The sequence below is a fragment of the Sinohyriopsis cumingii genome, chromosome 2, assembly GCF_028554795.1.
Source record: "Sinohyriopsis cumingii isolate HCF-2022 chromosome 2, ASM2855479v2, whole genome shotgun sequence".
Lineage (NCBI taxonomy): Eukaryota > Metazoa > Mollusca > Bivalvia > Unionida > Unionidae > Sinohyriopsis > Sinohyriopsis cumingii.
Genome location: NC_142962.1, coordinates 38534111 through 38554759, shown reverse-complemented (window position 1 = coordinate 38554759; position 20649 = coordinate 38534111). Strand labels below are relative to the sequence as shown.

The following is a 20649-nucleotide window of genomic DNA, read 5'->3' as shown; positions in this document are numbered from 1 at the left end:
GCTCCAAAACTTAGGGTTTCTGAGTCGAAGCAACATTTCAAGATTATTTTAAGCATGCAGGCTTGACACATTTGAATTATAGTTTGGATCTGCATGCTTAAATTTGGTCATGTTTTTGTAGCCCTCTATTGAAGCCAGTAGAAAATGTCATGTTGCAATTTAGTTGCCCTCGAAAGAAATGAAATGGAGATGCTGTCCTCCATCTTTAGTGAATCTTGTTTATCTAAAAGTGCACTGACAGAAGCAGGAGCTTTAAATCGTACCATCTGATGAACCTGGATTGGCTACTGTGGTGTGTACATGGGCAAGGCAGTTTATTCCATTTACCTCACCTAAATAACTTTGTTGTGTTGCTGTGTAGTAACACACCAAACTATTGCCAACAAAACTGACTGTTCCAATCACTGCGTGGTTAGAGCATCATTCTCAGATGTGAGAGGTCATAGGTTTGAAACCCCAGATAAGTCATACCAAAGACATAAATTGGTCCTAACAGCTGCCTTGCTAAGCGCTCAGCCTTAAGAGGTTAGTGTTTGGACTGGTTGGCCTGTTATCAGGATAATGTGACTGGGTGGGACATGATGTTACATAATGCCTGTGCTAGACATCACTATAAACTGCCACACTGCAGACATCATTGCGATATGACTGAATTTATTTTTAAAGATATGTTAAAAGTCCAAATCTCACACATTCACACCTACAAAACTTAAAGCTGATTTGAAACAAATCAGTGGTTCAGTGATATCAGCTGCTTTCTTTCTCCATAATAGGTTTCTGCTTTAAAATATGGACTTGTTGCATATTGTAATTATTCTGTGGCCATAAAAGAACCCAGAAATATTAACAGCAATATGATGCAATAACTTGTATGTCCTTGACAGTTGTATTATCCTGCATCAAGTCATGGGACAATACTTGACATGTTGACACTAATGAAAAGAGAAGTAGATGAAAAGGAAGAATATAAATACATTTATGCTATCTTCTGTTCCATATAGTGAAAGAGCCAGTTACAGCCCCAGTTCCATCCCCTCAGCCACCTAAACTGTCCCCCGAGGAAAAATCTGCCTTGAAGGAGAAGATGAAGCAAGAGAAGATGGAAGAAAAAATGAGAAAGCGGGAAGAACTCCGGAAGAAAATGGCAGAAGAAAAGCAAAGGCTGAAGGAAGAGAAAGCCAGGGTAATGAACGTTGCAGTATATCATTGTGATTTTTCTCAGTTATTCTTCCATTATTAGAAAAGTCAATATCAGTGCTGCAATTTCATGAAATTCCTCAAAATGTGTCCTCAGATTTAGATTTTATAGTATGGTGTTCATCAATTTTAGTGATATAACACCGGAGAATTATTATACAGTCAAACTTGTCAATATCAGTGACACAGGGTTAAAAGGCTAAACTGGCCTTTGTACACAGATGGTCTGTTTATAGTTTCACCTTTTAAAATTCACTTTTGAATAATGCATGTTTAAATAACATTAATGTTATTATTATTATTACTATTATTATTATTATTATTGTTAATTGTATTATTTTATCATCAGGTTTAGCTATGAACACAATTCAACAAATCATAAAATACATGTATAAACTTATGTTTTCACTATATTACTGTATCCTGCTGACTTCAGTCTATCCTTTAAATTATATCATCACTTATACTTAAAGAAATCAGTGATCCTTGTTTTTTTGTGTGCGAGATAACAGAACGCTAAATTTAGTACCAATTTACAGCTGACATATGACTTTGTAACAGAGGACTGGCCCTTTATTCAGCCAACTTGGCTTGGAAATGGCTGTTTATATTACAAACAAAAAATATCTGATCAAACGAAAGTGAGGATGTTGTGTGTGTGTAATTTGGATTTGTAACCTAGCTTTAACAATTTTTCAGTCATATTGCTATTGTCTGCAATGTGACAGTTTATAGTGATGTCTAGCACTGGGGCATCATGCCACAGACATGTAGCATGATGTCTCACCTAGTCACATTATCCTGACACCAGGCCGACCAGTCCTAACACTGATGCTGAGTGCCAAGCAAGGCAGCTGTTAGTACCATTTTTGTAAGTCTTTGGTGTGACTTGGCCAGGGATCAAACCCACGACCTCCTGCATCTGAAGCGGACGCTCTAACCGCAAGGCCACTGGAGCGGTCTGAGGCTGTTGTTAGTAACATAAGTACCTAAATTTAGTCTGCCCTTACAGACAAATTTTGAAATATTGAATTATGCCTGACCCTAATGAAAAGGAATGTAACTCATATCTGTCATCAGAGATGAACATTATTCATTACAGATAGTTATAATTCACAGGCAAATAAATAATGATATCGTACTATACTTGTCACATTATTAAAAAGTAATTTCCATTTCTGCTTTGAAAAGTAGCTAGATTATAAATGTACTTTTGAGGTGAACACAAATCTAGAACTAAATGTGTACGTTATATTTTGATTCAGCGATATCTGCAGAATTCCTAATCTGGCATTTTTGAAAGGTTTTGTTCGAGTTATTTATCTTTATTTCTGCACAATTGCAGTATTTTTGTTTTATGACAATGGCACTATATTAAATGCATTATAACTGCATAATTGGAGAGACATTATCCCAGTATACAGAAAACTAGATTGATCTTACAATACAGTATTTTCAAGTGAAGTTAGTAAAACACTTAATTCGATAACCGATAAAAGCATCCCATTACTCAAATACACCATGTCACTTTATAAGCACTCTATTTTGGTGGATACTTTAGAAATCAAACATTTAAATGATCAGTATATGCTAATCTGAAGGTTATAAATTTCGTGAGGCTCACGGCAAATTATCAGTGATTAATTTTCATTTTTAAGGAGGGATTCATTAGGTTTTGCAGGGATTCACACATCTTGGTAAAAACACTTTTAATTATTTTATTTTATTGTAGTTAACTTACTATGTTATAATTTGAAGAAAAAATATAAATATAAATTAACTGATATGAAGTTGTGTCAAGGAAAAACATGCAAAAGTAGTATAGGTTTCAGTGTATACATATTACGGATCAACAAATACTCCTTTTTTATAGGTTTCTCCATTAAACATGTGTTACATGTTTAGGCTCTCATAAACAGTAACAAGAAGAAAGTGAAGACAACAAGTTTTGTAAAATTTAACAAAATATTTATTTCCCTAGAAAAACAAAGTAAAAGTGAGAAAAAGAACTTACGGTTTTAAGAATCAAATCCAAAAATAATCCAAGAATAATCCCAAAATTAAACATTCAAAGTCCTAGTAATAAAATGTTATAATGAATTTTGAGTTTGAATCCCAATGAAAATCCAAAATGGAAGGCGATGACATACACTGTAGTTAGTATAGTACTAAAGTGTCAACAGTTCTTTGTTGAACCACAGAAAATAATATTCCAGTTTTGAATTATGATTTCTTTTTCAATAACTGTCTTTGTTCAAGAATTTTGTATGAGCACTTAAAATAGTATTTCAAGTCACACAAAAAAACAACACCCTGACGTCTAAGTGTTTAAAGCCCAACTGAAACTATCTCCCAAAACATCACTATTAAATCTGACTACTGAAATAAGGTTAGGAACTAGGTCAACCTTTAGATACAAAGTTCTAATGTTAGATTTTCGAAAAACTGAACTGAATTTCTGGAAAATATAAAATCCAGTGAATAAACTTACATTACAATTTCATGTAATGGAATAAAAAAAAAAAAAAGTAAAAACTAACCAACAGCTCAAATGATATATAAATTAAATCAAATATTCATAATACTTGTACTGTATGTATGTCTTGGTAAAGGTAAAGAGAAAAACAAGTTTTGTTTTGAAAATAGAAATAATACTGGCAAGAAATTTGAAACAAAGCATTTTATTGTTCAATGGCATAATTAATCCCTATTTTAGGGCATTAAAAGTAATTTTCATGTTGTTTGTAAATTTGGTGTGCAATTGAAAATTAAAATTTTTCCTGATTATCTTGTGTAGAAATTAATATCACTTTTGTGTTTTGATGCATCTGGTATGTTCAGTCTTCAGTACCAGGTAGAAGTGGGTTAGGCAAACCAGATTGCATTATAATTTTTGTAAGTAAGCAAAGAACATGTATGTTGTTTTCTGCCTTTATGTTTGTATGAGATCGCTCTGATGGCCTAGTGGTTAGAGTGTCTGTCTTTGATGCAGAAGGTCATGGGTTCGAAACCTGGCTGAGTCATACCAAATACTTATAAAAATGGTACTAACAGCTGCCTCACTAGGCACTCAGCATTAAGAGGTTAGTGTTAAGACTGGTTGGCCTGGTGTCAGGATAATGTGACTGGTGGGCTTTAGTGCTAGACATCACTATAAACTGCCACACTGTATACTTTGTAGCAACATGACTGAAAAAGCCATGTTAAAAATCCAAATCACACACACAACACACTTTTATGAATGTATGGCCATTGGAGGTATGTGTTCACATATGTCTAGGTGTGTTAGTTTTTCTCAGTTTTAAAGCAGAATTCTTCTTTCTCCTGAATCAGATTTTTCTTGATATTGTCTATTTTTTGTATCATCTCCGATCTGGTTTTTTTAAAATTAGAGGGTCTGGATGTATGGAATAATGACTGTCATATTCCTTGTAGGCATTAAACCAAGTTAAAAAAATCTTTAAATTATTTTGGGTGCTTGTGTGTATGTGTGTTTGCTTAGAACAAATAATCTTTAATTATCAATATTTCATTGCTTGGAATTTGTTTATGTATTTATAAACTTGATCATTGTAGGAAAGGGAAAAGAAATTGGAAGAAATGAGGATTCAGGCTGAATTATTCCATGAATGGAACAAACCAAGGGATGATATGGAATGTGATGACTTGAGGGTATGCTTTTTTCATATATAGATTTAGGTTATTTTCAGGAGTACGATTTTCAATGTAACATATGCAGGAATTGTTTTGAAAGCAAAACTGTGATAATTTTGTAATAGTTGATCATGAAATACAGATAAGTGTGACAGTGTGGTTGGATCAGTGTTCTTTTGAAGGGCATCTGTGAACCCACAATGTCACTCTAAAATTAACTTGGTGACACTTCAATTGTCAGACTTCCTCCCCACTTCCTCCCCACCCCCACCCCTTTTCCGTCTTTTAAATCTACTGGTCTTTGAGTAAAAGAGCTTTCTGTGATGGCCTGTTGTCTATCATCCAGTCATCCTTTAACATAAGTTCTTCCTCCATCAGTTGTAATAGTCATTATGTATAACCTATCATGTACTGAAAAAAAGGCTTTTAACTCACAGCAACAAGTTACTCCTCCTAAATTGATGTTAACGTTGACATCCAATTTTCATTAATGACTTTTTATTCTGTATAGTAGGTCTTCAACAAAAATGGTGCCAATCATGAATCCCTATGGGTCCAGCTATGGTCGCTTGAAGCTCTTGTTATTGCGCTAGAATATCTGAGACTGTTTGAACACTTGACAGTTAAAAAAAAGAAATGGTTTTGGATTCCTGGAAATTCATTTTGGCCAGTAGGGCATCAGTCATTTTGGGCACTCTAACTGATTGGATGGTGTTTTCTTTACAATACTTTTGTTATGTCTAGTTGGTTCCAAATGAAAGTGGTGCCCATTTATCATCTAATATAGCTGTCATCTTGAAACTCTTGTTATTACTACTCCTGTACAGAAAGTCATGTCAGCATTCAGTTTCCATAACCACCGTGTTTGTACCAAATTACATTATAATGAGAAATGGGCCTCGTACCAAACTGCAATATATTGATACGAGAACAACGTTATATGCTGAACCATGGTATAGCAGGCAGTGTCAATTTGACCAATAATAGTGTTTTTAAAGGGCAGTAAAAATCTAACATTAAGCTTTTCATTGTTTTCTTTCAACCCATATTATTACGCTCGTGGTGGTCCATAATGGTACCGTGCTACTTCTGGAGTTGCATTATAATGAGAGGGAGCTCCATGTCCTTGTTTGATTTTTTTACTCATCTCTATCTTGGGTTAGGGATTTGTGGCTGGAGTTGCAGCTGTGTTTTTATTTCAGGAAATTACTCACCATTCCTCTAGTTTTGAAAGAGATAAAGGGAGAAGGAGAGACTCCTGATCCATGAGGACTTCACAGATAAACTCCCCTTGTAATACCATGCAAGTATATATAATTTAAGGGTGGAATATATACATTTCCACTGTTAAGAATTAAGTTAAAGTCCCCCAGAGATGAGAGAAATCGGGGGGAGTGGGCTATAATTATATTGTTGCAGTGATTTAGACATGCACTTTTAATTTTAAGCCTGCTGCATCAGAAGATAATGAGAAGTTTTTTATGCCCTCCAAAGAATTCACTGTGAAAATAATCATTGTATTTATTTGCTGTAGGTAATGCCAGAGCCTCATCCTGTGAAGTGTCATCTACCTCCTGAATGTTTTGGAGATGCACTGATGGTTCTTGAGTTTGTCAACTGTTTCAGCTCTGTTTTTGAGCTCAAGGAAAGCTTTCCAAAGGGATTTACTTTTGGTAAGGAATGGAATAGGATATATGCTAATGTACACAGATACCTTGCATTAGTTAACAGGATAAAACTTGGACAAAAGAAGGAGAGATTGTGTTGAGCTGTACATAGACGAGCTGCAAAGTATTCAGTTCTAAGAGTTTCAGTAACTTTTTAGAATATTAAATAGTTTGTGTTGCATTAAATTCTTTCATTCAACAGAATTGAACATGATATTGAGAATTGATAAGGAATAAGTTGAGATAAATGAAATTATTTGCAATACTAGAAATTTAGGTCTGAGAAAGAAAAGTAATAATGTTTCTTTCCTTTTAAAACAAAATCTTATTTGCATCTTTGATTGCAGAAGACTCCATGTTATGTTAGTATTCAAAAGATTATTTTCAGTACACATGTATGATTATATTGGTAATGACAGTACCAGTGTATGACAATTTATAGCTGTTACTTTTACTAACTTCATGTGACCGTTCTGGTGGCCAAGTGGTTAGAGCATCTGCCTCAGAAGCGGTAGGTCGTGGATTCGAACCATGTCCGAGTCATAATAAAGACTTACAACAATGGTACTAACAGCTGCCTCGCTGGGCACTCAGCATTAAGAGGTTAGTGTTAGAACTGGTCGGCCTGGTGTCAGGATACTGTGACTGGGCAGGACATATGCTACGTGAATGCAGTATGATGCCCCATTGCTAGATATCACTATAAACTGCCACACTGCAGACATTCTAGCGATATGACTGAAAAATCATGAAAGCTATGTTAAAAATTCAAATCACACACATACTGATTAACTTATTGACATCAGCAGTGTTAAGATTGTGTGTTTAAGTTTTTACAAGTCTTGCTAACTACTCTGTCAAAACATTACCTTCTATGGAATGAATGTTCTTTTGTACATGGATCATAAATAACATGGAGCCGAGTTTGTACAAGAAAGAATTAAATATTCATTGGAAATTTCAGATGGGAAGCACCAGTGATGAAATAATAATATTGGTCATAATTTCACATCTTTTAATTGTTTGTAGAGTATTTCCATAAAGCTCACTGACAGTCTGCTTGACTTTAAGTGATTTGTGGAGATTTATAAAGTATTTTCACACTTAATTCTTCAAAGGGTATTGTGAGATTTGGATGCTGCAGTAAGACTAAGATATTTAAACATCTAAATTATTCATAAGTTAAAAGATTCTAACCAAATTCAGTAACTACAACCTGTATGAGCCTCTAGAGAGTAAACCATTCATAGAAATAATCAGTATGATAGTGTAGCAAGAAACACAATGCTACAAACCAAAGTCCATTTAAATCGAACCCACAAAGCAGAAAACCACTCTCTCTAGATGCTATAGATTGTGGTACGACACACAAGACACCATTCTTGTCTGCTGACATACCAGTTAGATCCAGCCTACCAGAAAAGCAGCAGATTGAAGGCAACAGTGGAAATGCATGCTGTAAACCAAATAAAGAGAGGATTCAGCAAAGCTCCATGACTTCTGAAATTTTTTGACAAACTTATCAAGCTCTTTAGTAACTTGGGAAGTCTAAAGAGTCTGGACTTTGGAGATCTCCTGATACAGAATTGGGGAATAAAGCCAGAAATCTTGTACTTTCATCACTTTCACTAAAATATCTGAGACCATAAAGCCAGAAATCTTGTACTTCCATCACTTTCACTAAATTATATGAGACCATAATACAGTGGAGTTGCTGAGGTTTAATGGCAAATATTGATGAAATTAATCTTCTTCTTTAAGACCATGATACAATACTAGAATGCTAGATGTCACTCTTCATCAACACCTTTTAAATGAAAATGAGTTCATCTTTAATATACACATAACATTCCACAATAACTTTTCAAGAAGTATGACAAGGCCGTTGTAAGAGTGTCCATCATTATACATGACATAACTTGTCACAGCAAAGTTATCTCACTGCTATATTACAAGGTATAGTCTTCCTGTGTCCATATATCAAACTCTTATCCTCTGCTTATTAAATATATTGATATTGATATTGATATTGGCCAGCTTATTGAACAGTTGACCAGCACCTCAAGTCTTCTTTGCCCTCAGTTAAAGGAGTTTGGTTCCATATTTATGTTGTCCTAACTTTGGTTTGCCATTGATTGTTGGATTTAAACAAAAAATTTGCTCATAACTTAATATGTGTTCTGTGATGTCTTTTACAGGGTTGTGTCCCCTAATTGTATTGTCCTGACTTGTTTCTGCAATACTTCATCAATGATTTTAACCAAATTTGGCATGGGGCTTTGTATTGAGTTAAATTTTGAGGTTTTCACAACATCCTTTACAGAAGGTATTTCCCTACCCCCTTCCTTTCAATTGTGTGTCCTGTCGACTTTGATTTTCACATGATAACTTTATGAAGGTTAGATTTCTACCAGATTTAAACTAGCTTTATATTGATGAGAATTTGAACAAGTTTCTAAGACATCATTTACACAAGTCAAGACAACTGATTCAGATTTATAATATGCCTAATATATATATATATATATATATATGAGACTTTTAATGAATTGGGCAAGTCTTTCTGTTTCATCCTTTAGGTTTTGAAATCTTGCTGCATTGGAGTAGGTAAAAAAAAGTGATTCCTTAGAAATCATAAGCTCTAAGACTAAATTGAGATCATGACTTGTTAATATTTTGCATCTGTATATTATAGAAATCCTTGAGAAAGCTTTGCGGGAAACAGATGCCAGCGGTTTGTTGGCTGACCTTTTGCTGATGATGCTGACAGCAATTTTCAGTTTACAAGAGGAGGAGGAAGAGGAAGAACAGGAGATGGCTACAGAGAGCAAAGAAAGCAAGGGAGGGGGGAGACAAGGTGAGGACTTGATTTGTCTTTTATTGAACCATATAGCCACACTGTTAATGACATTGGAAGTTGATAGGGAAAGGGAACTTGTAAAATCACATGGTGTTTAGCAAAGAATCACATGACTTCACTTCTGCTGTAAAAATTATAAAATTTACATGAGTATAACAATTTATGGAAATTAATTCCATAGCAAAAATAGGCACATGCATATAAAAGAAGAGCAAAATTTGGATATGTAAACTTTTAATTTATGACAATTATTTTGTTGCTTTTTTATTATTGGTACAACTAAATTGATTATGGGACCTTGATCTGTTACTTCCTTTTCCTTCTTAACATCTTCCCATTTTTAAATATCTTCAGTATGCTTATTAAAACTAATTGATGAGCATAAAGATTGAAAAAATTATAAATAGTTGAAGTTAATCTCAGTAATTTAGTTTCCACCTGAAGACTTAGTTGTAAATGAAGATCATGCTAATATGACATCTAATATGGCTAGTATGGTGGCCATCTTGAAAATCTTGTTATTACTAAGTCATTTTGATGTGGTATTTTAACTAAAAGGCTGTCATATGATATGTAGTTGGCTGTATATGGAAATGGTGCTGACCTTACATCCAATGTGACAACTGTGACTGCAGTCTTGAAGTTCTTTTTTTTCACTTCTTGAGAATGGATGTTCATATCAATATAGCGGTTTTCACCAAATGTGTTTCAGTATGTAACAGTTAAAAAGAACCAAAAAATGGTCTGGTCATGGATTTTAGAAATTCTTTTTTGTCAGTCCCTTTGAGGGATTCATGTTGGCAGTTTAGTTCAAATAACTGTTCTCCCAATGAGTCTGATTTTAGCGCATCTGGCCATAAGGCCAAGTGAGGTGGTGGCATTGTCTTCTGACCATTGTTTGTTGTACCTCATCTTTTGTCTGTTTACAGTTGTCATTTACAATTTTCCTCAGAAACTGCTTCACCAGATTTTGCCTGACTTTACATGTATCATTCTAAAATCAAGGCTTTCAAACATTAAAGTTTTCGAATTCATCATCCAGTGTAACCACCAGAATAGAAAAACCTCCAGAACAACTATTCACAAACTGCTAAACAGAATTTGACCAAATTTGCCACAATAAATTATGAAATTAATGTTTTTCAGATTTGTTCAAATGATTCCAATCCTTAATCTGATAAAACAACCATTACTAAAAAAGCAAATACACTTTTAAAGGGCTTCTGTGAAATAACATCTAGACAGAATTTATTCAAATTTTGCAGAAAGCATTATACTGTAGAGGGGTTTCAAATACAGATGATTCCTATTCACCATTGAATATAGATGCTGTGCTTAGAAATTGATAGACCTTCAAATGACTTCTTAAAAACTGCACAATATGACCAAATTTTACAGTAAATGATTGTAATTCAAAGAATGCAAACAGAAATTAACTAAATTTGACAGAAGGGATTCTTGCATAAATACTTTTCATTATTCTAGAAATGATGCTGATTTGCCATAAAATATGGAGGAAGATACTCAAAATATAGAAACCTTGACATTTGTTTTCATAAAATGTATAATCACCATAATTGTAATCGATTTTTCAGAAATCATCCTTCTAACCCAGATTTCTTGTTGCATTTGGCTGTTAGGCATATGTCATCCAGTTGAATTATCTCGGCTGCATTTGGGCCTCTTAGCTCTACTGATTAAAAACCAGAAAACTTGCAATAGTCTGCTTTTATCTGTTTGTTGTGTCTCAGACACAAGTAAGGAGCTATGAAAAAACAACCTCACACATAGGTAGTCATCTTTCTTGATATCTTCTCTACTCTTCACTGTCCAGCTCACCTCCGTATAATTTGTACCTTTTTTTTTTTAAAATTTATTTTTAGATCCTGATGTTGCTATCTCTGACATGTCCACCAAGCAGCTTATAGAATCAGCCACAGTCATGGCCCAGATACCTCAGTCAACACATGGTAAGTAGTGAATTGCACATTTGAAATAGCGTTTTCTCCAGGATTTTCGTGGGGGGGGGGGGGGGGCTATACCATACATGCCAGCCATTACACTTTTGGCATAATCATTATATTTTTTCGACCAGATTATGTTTTCCGCGAGGCTGCAGATGGATTAATTTTTTGCTACATTAAATATAAAATATAAAATAAAGCAATAAAAATTGTGTTTTTCATTTTATTATCATCTCATTAATTCAACCCATATAAATTTGAGAATGTTCTTTGAAGAAAAAATGACGCTGCATAAGAATAGCTTACAAGTATTTTCCATATTTGCTATTTATATCAACTGTGTATGACCCATTTTGAAGAAATCATACGGGTTGCTTCAAAAATGAACTTTGCCTAACATTCATTGCATTTTAGCATATTTTAATCTATATGTATAAGAGTAGTTTTACAAATGCTTTTGAGAGAAACTGGGGCCTAATCAGAATTTTGCTCTGCACATGAGCCGCAAACACTGAGTTGAATTGCCATTCAGCACTGCATCTTGAAAATGTCTTCACCAACAAGGAAAAAGAAATGTATTGCACAAAAAGTGAAGTTTAGTTTGGAATATACCAAAAATTGTCCATACATTCTGCCATCAAGCACTGATATACATCATGCTTTTTGCACGCAGTGTGCAACAAATATTAGCATTGGGCATGGTGGCAGAGACTATGTGAGGAAGCACCTTGTTGGTAAAAAGGTCACAGAGGTTTGGGAAAATTAAGAACTCGACAGAAGACCTGCAAGCTACCAACGCTGAAGCATTGTTTGTGAGTTTTCTCGTTGAACACAATCTACCTTGGTCACATGGAGACCATGCTAAAACATTTGTTTTGACAAATATTCCCAGACTCGAAGATCGCTTCACGAATTCATGTCAAGATTCACTAATTTTTAAACCCTATTTTCACTAATTGCAAGCCTGGATGGTTGGCAGCTATGCTAGTTGAAGATAGTGCTGAATATAAATAATTTTTTGGTGTATTTTGTGACTTGTATTCTGATTCTAATCCATATGGAGTTTGCCCTTTGTGACTTGAATTTTGACCAGCTGCAAAACCGGGATTGTCGTTAAAAAAAACTATCTTTTTGATATGTACTTAGTTCTGGCGTGTTGTTGTTGTTGTTGTAGGGCTTAACGCCATTTTTCAGCACAAGATAGAGTGTACATGGCAGCCAGTATTAATAGTGGAGGAAGAACCCAGAAAACTCCCGGAAAGAACCACCGACCCACGAGAAGCTACTGGCAGGCTTTCTCACACACCCACATTGGCCGAATCTGAGACTCAAACCCACGCAGACAGAGGTGAGATGGCAGTGATCTGTAACAGTGAGTGCTTTAGACCACTCGGCCACTCGGGACCCCCAGTTCTGGCATGTAATGTATAGGTTACTTTTTACATCCAAATTATGCTTTTTTGCCCCTTATTATAGCAATAATTATGCTTATATCTCTCACTGGGCTGGCATGTATGGAATTCTCCTTTTAGCATTTCTTTTGTGAGGATTTTCAATTTATAACTGAAGCAGTTTTGACATGAGAACAGGATATTTTAAACAACCTGTTATGGTATGTTTCTGCAAATGTGTTAAGTAACTTCTAATGATAAATCATGCAGTTGTTTATCATTATAATTGGAGTCATGTTATGACAATTCAACGACATTGTATCATTTACTACTGCATGTAAGAGCAGAGACAATGTTCAACCTCATCTGTTAAAATGCTTTTAATAAACAGATAAACAATGAAAGCATCACATTAAGCAATTGCAAAAAGTCACTTAGCACCCGATTATGTTAGTTTATCCAGAAGTCAAGCATTTCCATGATCAGATTGAACTCTTTTATTATTGGATGGTATCAGTTAAAATTGTTGAATATTTGAATTCAAATGCTAATCTTGATGTTGACAATTTGAATAGTCAAGAAAACGAAAGAATCAGGTAATATTTCAGGTCATATTGTCAGACATTTGGTCTGATGAATTGCATATATTAACTTGATTCCAGATCTTTTTGTTTGCTCTGCATTATTTTAAAGGATCCACACCAGACCTGACAATCCCTATGATTTGCCCAAAGTCTTATGGAGATAACTCTTTCTATGTGGATTTACGGAATTAAAGCATAAATTATGGAAATACGCTTGTTTATGGTAAAATCCAGAGACTGGCTTGCTCTGTTTGATTTGGATCTGGGTTTTATGTTAGATTCAGTGCAGATAGTCAAGGAACCAGACTAGCTTTACCAGAGAACCTCAAATGGTTTATACTGTGTGTGTATTTCGTGATGCAAAATGTCTGCATGATCAAGCTTTTTTTTTAAAATGGCGTCCAACAAGTAACGTGTCCAGACGAAAAGGATCCGATAGTAAAGCTCTGAAAAAGTGTTAATAGTTCAGAAGAATAAAAGGGAATATTCATATTCTTGGGGAAGAAAGCAGGAAGGGCAACAATTAAGTTTAGTGGACATATGTGTTGATTTTCATATGCCACATGGCAGGAAAGCTGATTGCTATCGCCATATGACATTTATTTTTAAGGATGATCTCAAGTTGAGAGATATCAAGAAGCCGTTTACCTCCATAGAGGTTGAAGCTTCACTGTTTTGAATACCACTTTGAGATGCATGTTTTCCAGCTTCATAATAGCAGTGCATGATATTTTGTTAACCTTACTGAAAACTTACAGAAAAAATTGACTGCCTTACTGAGGTCTTTTTAGGGGTGGCAGGTCTGCCATTTTCTGTGTTAATAAAAATAAGTCACAGAAAAGGTAAACTAAAATCACCCTATTTGTGTCAGTTTTCAAATTTGGATACTAGAAAGACTATATTAATACCTTTCCCTATTGATAAGCTCTCATCTTTTCTGCCACCCACATTTGTTTATTTGAGTCAGTTTAGGATTGGTGTTTTATGGCACAATAAGACAGAAGATTAGTTTTTTTTTGATTGCTGAAGCAATTGGAGGAAAGTACCTTTCCCAAGGACACAGCTGTGGCCTGATCTGGTTGTAAAATTCAAACCTGCATTAGTCTGGATGCTAACCACTAAGACAGTCCAGCATCTTTACAAGTCAACTTCCCAAAATATATCGAGGGCTTTAATGTGCAACTTGTCAATAAATATCTTGTTTTGTTGAAATACCTTAATTGTTTCTTCTTTTTCTTCTATAGGTTTGTCACTGAGAAAGCTTCCATTGGACAACTTCACCCTGACAGAGATTTTGCGGCTTCATATTCTTGGTTCTGGTGCTGAAGCAAATCTTAGGAATGCCAAGTTTCGCTATCAGCAGCGTGGAGGTTACACACCAATAGATGATGCTGGTCTTGAATTTAAACGACAGGAGGCAGCAATACTGCGAAACTTAGCTAAAGAAAACATCTATGACCTACCCCCAGGTTAGTTGATTTGTCTAAATTCATTGCTTTTCTCCTTGAATAAATATTTGTTTTCAAACACTTTAGATAGATGATCACATTGTAATGTCACCATTGTTTTATTGTTTTGTGTGTGTGTTTTGGAATTTTCAATACAGCTTTAACAACTTCAGACCTGCCAACCCTTATGATTTTTCTGAAAATAACTGTTAAGTTACGCCCTACAGATTAAAGGAAAAACTATGGAAAAATGATTGTTGCAGTATATTCCAAATAATTGGTTTATCTGTGTTTGAGTTGGAGCTGGGTTTCATATTAGATTTAGTGGAATTAGAAAACCAGGCTAACTTTACCATAGTGCCTCACGTGCTTCAAACTATACATTTTTTTCATGTGAAGCGTCACCATGATCAAATTGGTGATTATAGAAGTTTCTGAAAATGGCGTCCAGCTACCAATACATGTTAGAGATGAAAGGAAAAAAATCAGCTTCTTAAAGTTTTAATAATCAGTACATAAGAATAAAAAGGAATATTCCGATTGTTATGAATAAAAGGAGGAAGGGACACAATTATATTTATTGGATATAACGTGCCAATTTGGGTATGTCACTTGGCAGGAGATGCAATTGCCATCATAATATGAAATGAAGAAAACAATTTCAAGAATTACATCAAGCTGAAGATAGCATCAAGCCATTGAACTGCATAGGGTTAGGAACTGAAGTTTGTGCAGCTGTACTAGAGGTAAATAATGTGTATTGTGCACTTTACAGACTTTTAAGATGAATATAATGTTTACCATTGATGCATCAGTTTGGAATACCAAATCTTCTTAAATACACATTTTCCAACTTGACAATAGCAGTATATTTTGTTACACCTTACTGAAAACTGGTAAAATTTACAGAAAAATCAACTGCCTTACTGAGACAATCTTCTTAGGTTTGGCAGGTCTGCACTTTAAGTCATCACTACAGTGTCTGCAGTATGGTAGTTTATTGTGATGTCTAGTACTAAGCATTTTCTGTGGACATGTGGCATCATGTCCCACCCAATCACATATACTGACATCAGGTCAACCAGTCCTAACACTAACCTCTGAATACTGAGTGCCAAGTGAGGCGGCTGATAGTACCGTTTGTATAAAGTTTTATTATGTTGCATCGCTACGTTAGTAGTAAATATCATTTCATTCATTTCCGTCAGTCTGCCATTACATCTTGTTTAAGTTTTGGGTTCCAGTCAGTTTCAACCAACATGATTAATATTCCAGCATGTCATTTTCTAGTCATCACAAAAGTATGATCCATAGCTGTTGTAGTTGGACATTGGCCTATCACCATTCTGGGTCTTATGGAGTACATAAATGACACCATGAAAATGATTAAAACTGATTCAGTGTAAACCTGTCACGAATTCTCCAAGATGAACTGAATGCCTTTAACAGTGTTTCAGCCATTAGAAAAGAGGCATATAATTGGAAAGGGATTACAGATTGTAACATTGTGAGTGTTTGACGGAGGTAAATATTGTGGGGAAATAATGGTTATAAAAAGAGACTTTTGATGACTAATTATCTGACATGATTGTTCTCTGTTTTAAAGCAGAATTCCGCTTTTCTCCTGGCTTGAATCAATTTTTCTTGATATAGTCCAGTTTTTTTATATATCATCTCCGATCCGGGTTTTTAAAAAATGGTCTGTCTGGTCCCATTCCACAACAACCTTTGTATAGCACAAGTGTCTCGTAAAGACTACTCTGATTGGCCAAAGTTTAAATTCATCCAATGAATCTTTGTGTAATGGAAACGGATGGCAATGGAAAGTAGAAACATGCTTGCAGAACATGGCTTTCCTAGTTGTTGAGAGAGACTGTGACACGAAAAGTTTAGATAAAGGTTTAAAAGATGTATGGAAATGGGTATGGCTGGAGCAAAAAGTTGACAGAAATTTAGTTGGTCAGTTTATAAGAAAACTGAATGCTAGAGGACTGGCATTTTGTGACCTCTGCAAGAAAGATCTGAATTATGGTAATTGCATTTGGAAGAGTTTGGAATAGCGCCTACAAAAGAAGCTGCATACAGAAGAATTGAAGCTCAGAAGGCATCTGGAAAAAATGCAATTAAATGCCATTAGAAGAAAGTTTTCTTGCATGAGAGAACACGTGTAGCCCTGTCAGAATATGCATACTGTATGTTGCCAATACAAGCACCGGCTTGAAAGGAAAAAGGCTCTCGTTGAGAAGGAAAAGAAATGATTGCACATTGAGCACAAAAAGTTCAGTGGTAACAAAAAGGAAGGCTAAAGAACTCTTTGCCAAAGCTGCAAAAAGAGCTCGACTGGCATATCAACTGGTTGTGTCCATTGGAGAAAAAGACAAATGAATATATGTGATTATTTGTATATTGTTGATGTACTTGGGTGTTTATTTTGCACATTTGTTACAAAAAGAGAGAAGTATAATATGTTTACTGCAAAAACTGAGAAATTATTTTGACTTAGTTATGATGTGAACACTGACATGCACATGAAATAACTTCAGCATCAATATTATTGGAGAAAAAATTTATGTGACAGTAAATTATTCAGGTTTGTTGAACATTTTGGGTAAATTTGAATAGTTTTTCAAATGAATATTTTGTTTTATATTATTATCATAAGTTGCACTAGGAGCGTTTTTTTATGATTGTAAAATGCATTTTTGGACCCCCAGATCAGGGGCACTGCCCCTTGAAATCCTGTTGGGGGAGGACCCACACACACACACCCATCCCTTAAAAGTTTTGCCTTTTTTTATGGAAGACCAAAATCATGTCTGTAATGAGACTGCTCCGGTGGCCTAGTGGTTAGAGCATTCGCCAAAGACTTACAAAAATGGTACTAACAGCTGCCTCGCTGGGCATTCAGTATTAAGAGGTTAGTGCTAGGACTGGTTGGCCTGGTGTCAGGATAAGGTGACTAGGTGGGACATCATGCTACATGTCTGCTAGACATCACTATAAACTGCCATGCTGCAGACATCGTAGCGATATGGCTATAAAATTGTTAAAGCCATGTTAAAAATCCTAATCACACACACACGCATACACACACGTCTGTAATTATATATTGCTGTTTAAAGATGGTACCTTTATATTGTTGATTATACATCAGTCCTTTATTGTCTACAATGCTTGCAATGTGGACATCTTAATTTGGTCCTGTCCATCCATTCTTCTTTTCTTTTATATGTCCATCCATTCAGAGAAGCTAGTTTAGCGAGATTTTGCCAAAGCAACTCACATAGACAAACTAAGTTTTACTGGCATATTTGTTAGCATTATTAGATGAGATAATTCAATTTTCAGGCCACTGCAGGTTTTTAATTTGTACACATTTTTAATCATTTTGGACCCGATACATGATGACCACAAACTTTGTTTGCATGAGTCAGCAAAATATCACGTGAAGTAGACGAATGAAATTGTAGAGATACATTTGTATCTATATGTAGATAACCTGATTAAATTTTCAGACCATCACAGCAATTTTTCATTATTTTTTTGGCACATTTTCAAACTTGTACTTGGATTGTTTTTACACAAACTTTACAACAACACCATATTGCCCTTCATAGACCCACTGACCATAGTAGTAAGATGTCAGCTAGTTTTTTAGGTAGGGATTCATTTGCTCTAGTTCTACCTTCATCAGATATGGCCACTATATATATATATATATATAAAAGAATTAATAGAAAGAATTGTGGTTTTGAAACCTTTCAATATTGGACATATGGTGCCCATGTGTTCTCAAATAAGGCTGAAGATATAAAGAAAAAGAAACCTTGTAATAACATGCAATCAGCAGCATTGAAAATAATGTTTACTTTTAGCATCCTACTGATCAGTATTTCTTTGTCCTCTTTCCTTTGCATTAGGTACATTCTTAAGACTACATGGCCTCTTGTTAAATTTTTAATCTGAACAGTTTTGAAACTTGTTAACTTTTTAAAAATGAAAAGCATGTTAATATGATTAAACCAAAGACACTTTTGGTTTACAAATGAAATTTCATGTGCATATGTAGATTACCTGTTTCGATTTTTATGTTATAGAATTTTAAAATATTTTCAATATCTTTTTTTTCTGTTTGGAATTAACGTTTTGCACTGCAGTGGGGGTGTACATGTTTTACAAACTGACTTTCTTTATTTTCTTCAGGTGATAAGCTTAAGATCTTGAAACTACTTGTGGACCAATTCTTAACTTACGCAGCTGTAAGAGATATTGTAGAAGATAACTATGATACAGTGCGACAACTTAGAATCGACCTGAAACAGTTACAAATGACTGAACAGCGCAGAGAACGTGAGGAAGCTGCACTTAGGTACGAGGGCAATAAAATTATTATATTCATCAAGGGTATTGACCTTATTTACACCATTGTATGCAGTAACCAAGAATCTTTGCATTTATTTTTGCAGTTGTATCTTACTCTCAAGAAATGTTTAAAATCCATGGTAGTTTAAAGGAAAACTCTGTCTTTGGTATAATATGCGCTTCAATTTATTTCCTGTATAAAATTTGAATATGCTGGGTAAGCCAGTTTGGGAGAAGTTGGACCTTAATTTATCAATTTTTCCAATACAGAAAAGTTCACCATTTTCTCGTAGACGTTGCTACATCTGTGATTCATGGAGTTGGCCAAGTTATCCATGCAGGTACAGTGAAAAATAATGTTAACCCTTTACCTTGCATAAGCACTTTGGGTGCCTCTATAGCATTTCAGTGGAAGCATGATTCGCAGCCTCAATTTGATTCTCAGAGAAGCACATTTGGATGCCTTTGCACCATCTGCATAGAAATATATTTTGATGCCTGCAGTGAACATCAGTTTTCATAGCACCTCCTTTGGGGATTATCCCCTATTTAAAACCATAGGCATTGAGGAAAATGGTCATGATGTGACCTGACATGGTTGCTATTTAAAAGAAATTAATAATAATAATAATAATGAGGACTTTGTATAGCACCTAATCTTTAGAAGCTCTAAGCACTTTACAACAGGGGGCCCCGAGTGGCTGAGTGGTCTAAAGCGTTCTCCGTTACGGATCACTGCCATCTCACCGCTGTCTGCGTGGGTTCGAGTCTCGGATTCGGCTAATGTGGGTATGTGAGAAAGCTTGCCAGTAGCTTCTCGTGGGTCAGTGGTTCTTTCCCGGGTTTTCTCGGGTTCTTCCTCCACCATTAATACTGGCCGCCATGTATAGCCAATCGCGTGCTGAAAAATGGCGTTAAACCCAACAACAACAACACTTTACAACATTAGACAACACCTATAACATAAAAATAAAACAATAAAAAACATATATAATGATATGATTACAAAAAACAAACGCCATGAAATTAGAAAACAAAAATAATGCTGAAAATATTTAAGGTAGGGAACATTATTAGGTCTTTAAGTTTGTTCTTGCAGTCGAAATAGGGGAGTTTTAAGAGCACTCTTGAATGGGATCACTGTGTCTTTGTGTCTAAGTTCACTGGGCAGTTCATTCCATGTTGCTGGGCCCTGGTATGCAAAAGAACGTTGTCCATATGACTTTGTTTTCATAGTGGGAATAATCAGTATATGATTGTCAGAAGAGCAGCGTAAGTATCTTTCTGGTGTGTACACATGGGTGAGGTCGGATAGTTATGTTTTATGTTGGACTGGAGTCTGTCATTGAAACGTAGCACAGAGAACAAATTTTGTGTTTGATTCTGTATCGAATGGATAGCCAGTGTAGGGTACAGAGCAGCGGGGAGGTGTGCTCTGATCGTGGTACTCTAAGGATGATTATCTGCTGTCTAAAAATAATAACTGGGTTGGGTTCTCGTATATCCAAAATAGTGGCTATGG

At 35.2% G+C, this 20649-nt stretch overlaps 1 protein-coding gene across 2 annotated transcripts in view; it reads left to right on the top strand.

Annotated features, from left to right (window-relative positions):
* Positions 1 to 20649, top strand: part of LOC149804678 (bromodomain adjacent to zinc finger domain protein 1A-like) — a 95091-nt gene that overhangs the window by 19364 nt on the left and 55078 nt on the right. For both annotated transcript variants that reach the window (XR_016416440.1, XM_089942940.1), the window contains exons 7-13: positions 1002 to 1183; positions 4774 to 4869; positions 6386 to 6524; positions 9214 to 9375; positions 11262 to 11348; positions 14562 to 14786; positions 18969 to 19134. Coding sequence is in view for 1 of the 2 variants with exons in the window: in XM_089942940.1 (XP_089799066.1) it covers positions 1002 to 1183; positions 4774 to 4869; positions 6386 to 6524; positions 9214 to 9375; positions 11262 to 11348; positions 14562 to 14786; positions 18969 to 19134 (1057 nt within the window). In the remaining variant the exon portion in view is untranslated. The remainder of the gene's footprint in view (positions 1 to 1001; positions 1184 to 4773; positions 4870 to 6385; positions 6525 to 9213; positions 9376 to 11261; positions 11349 to 14561; positions 14787 to 18968; positions 19135 to 20649) is intronic.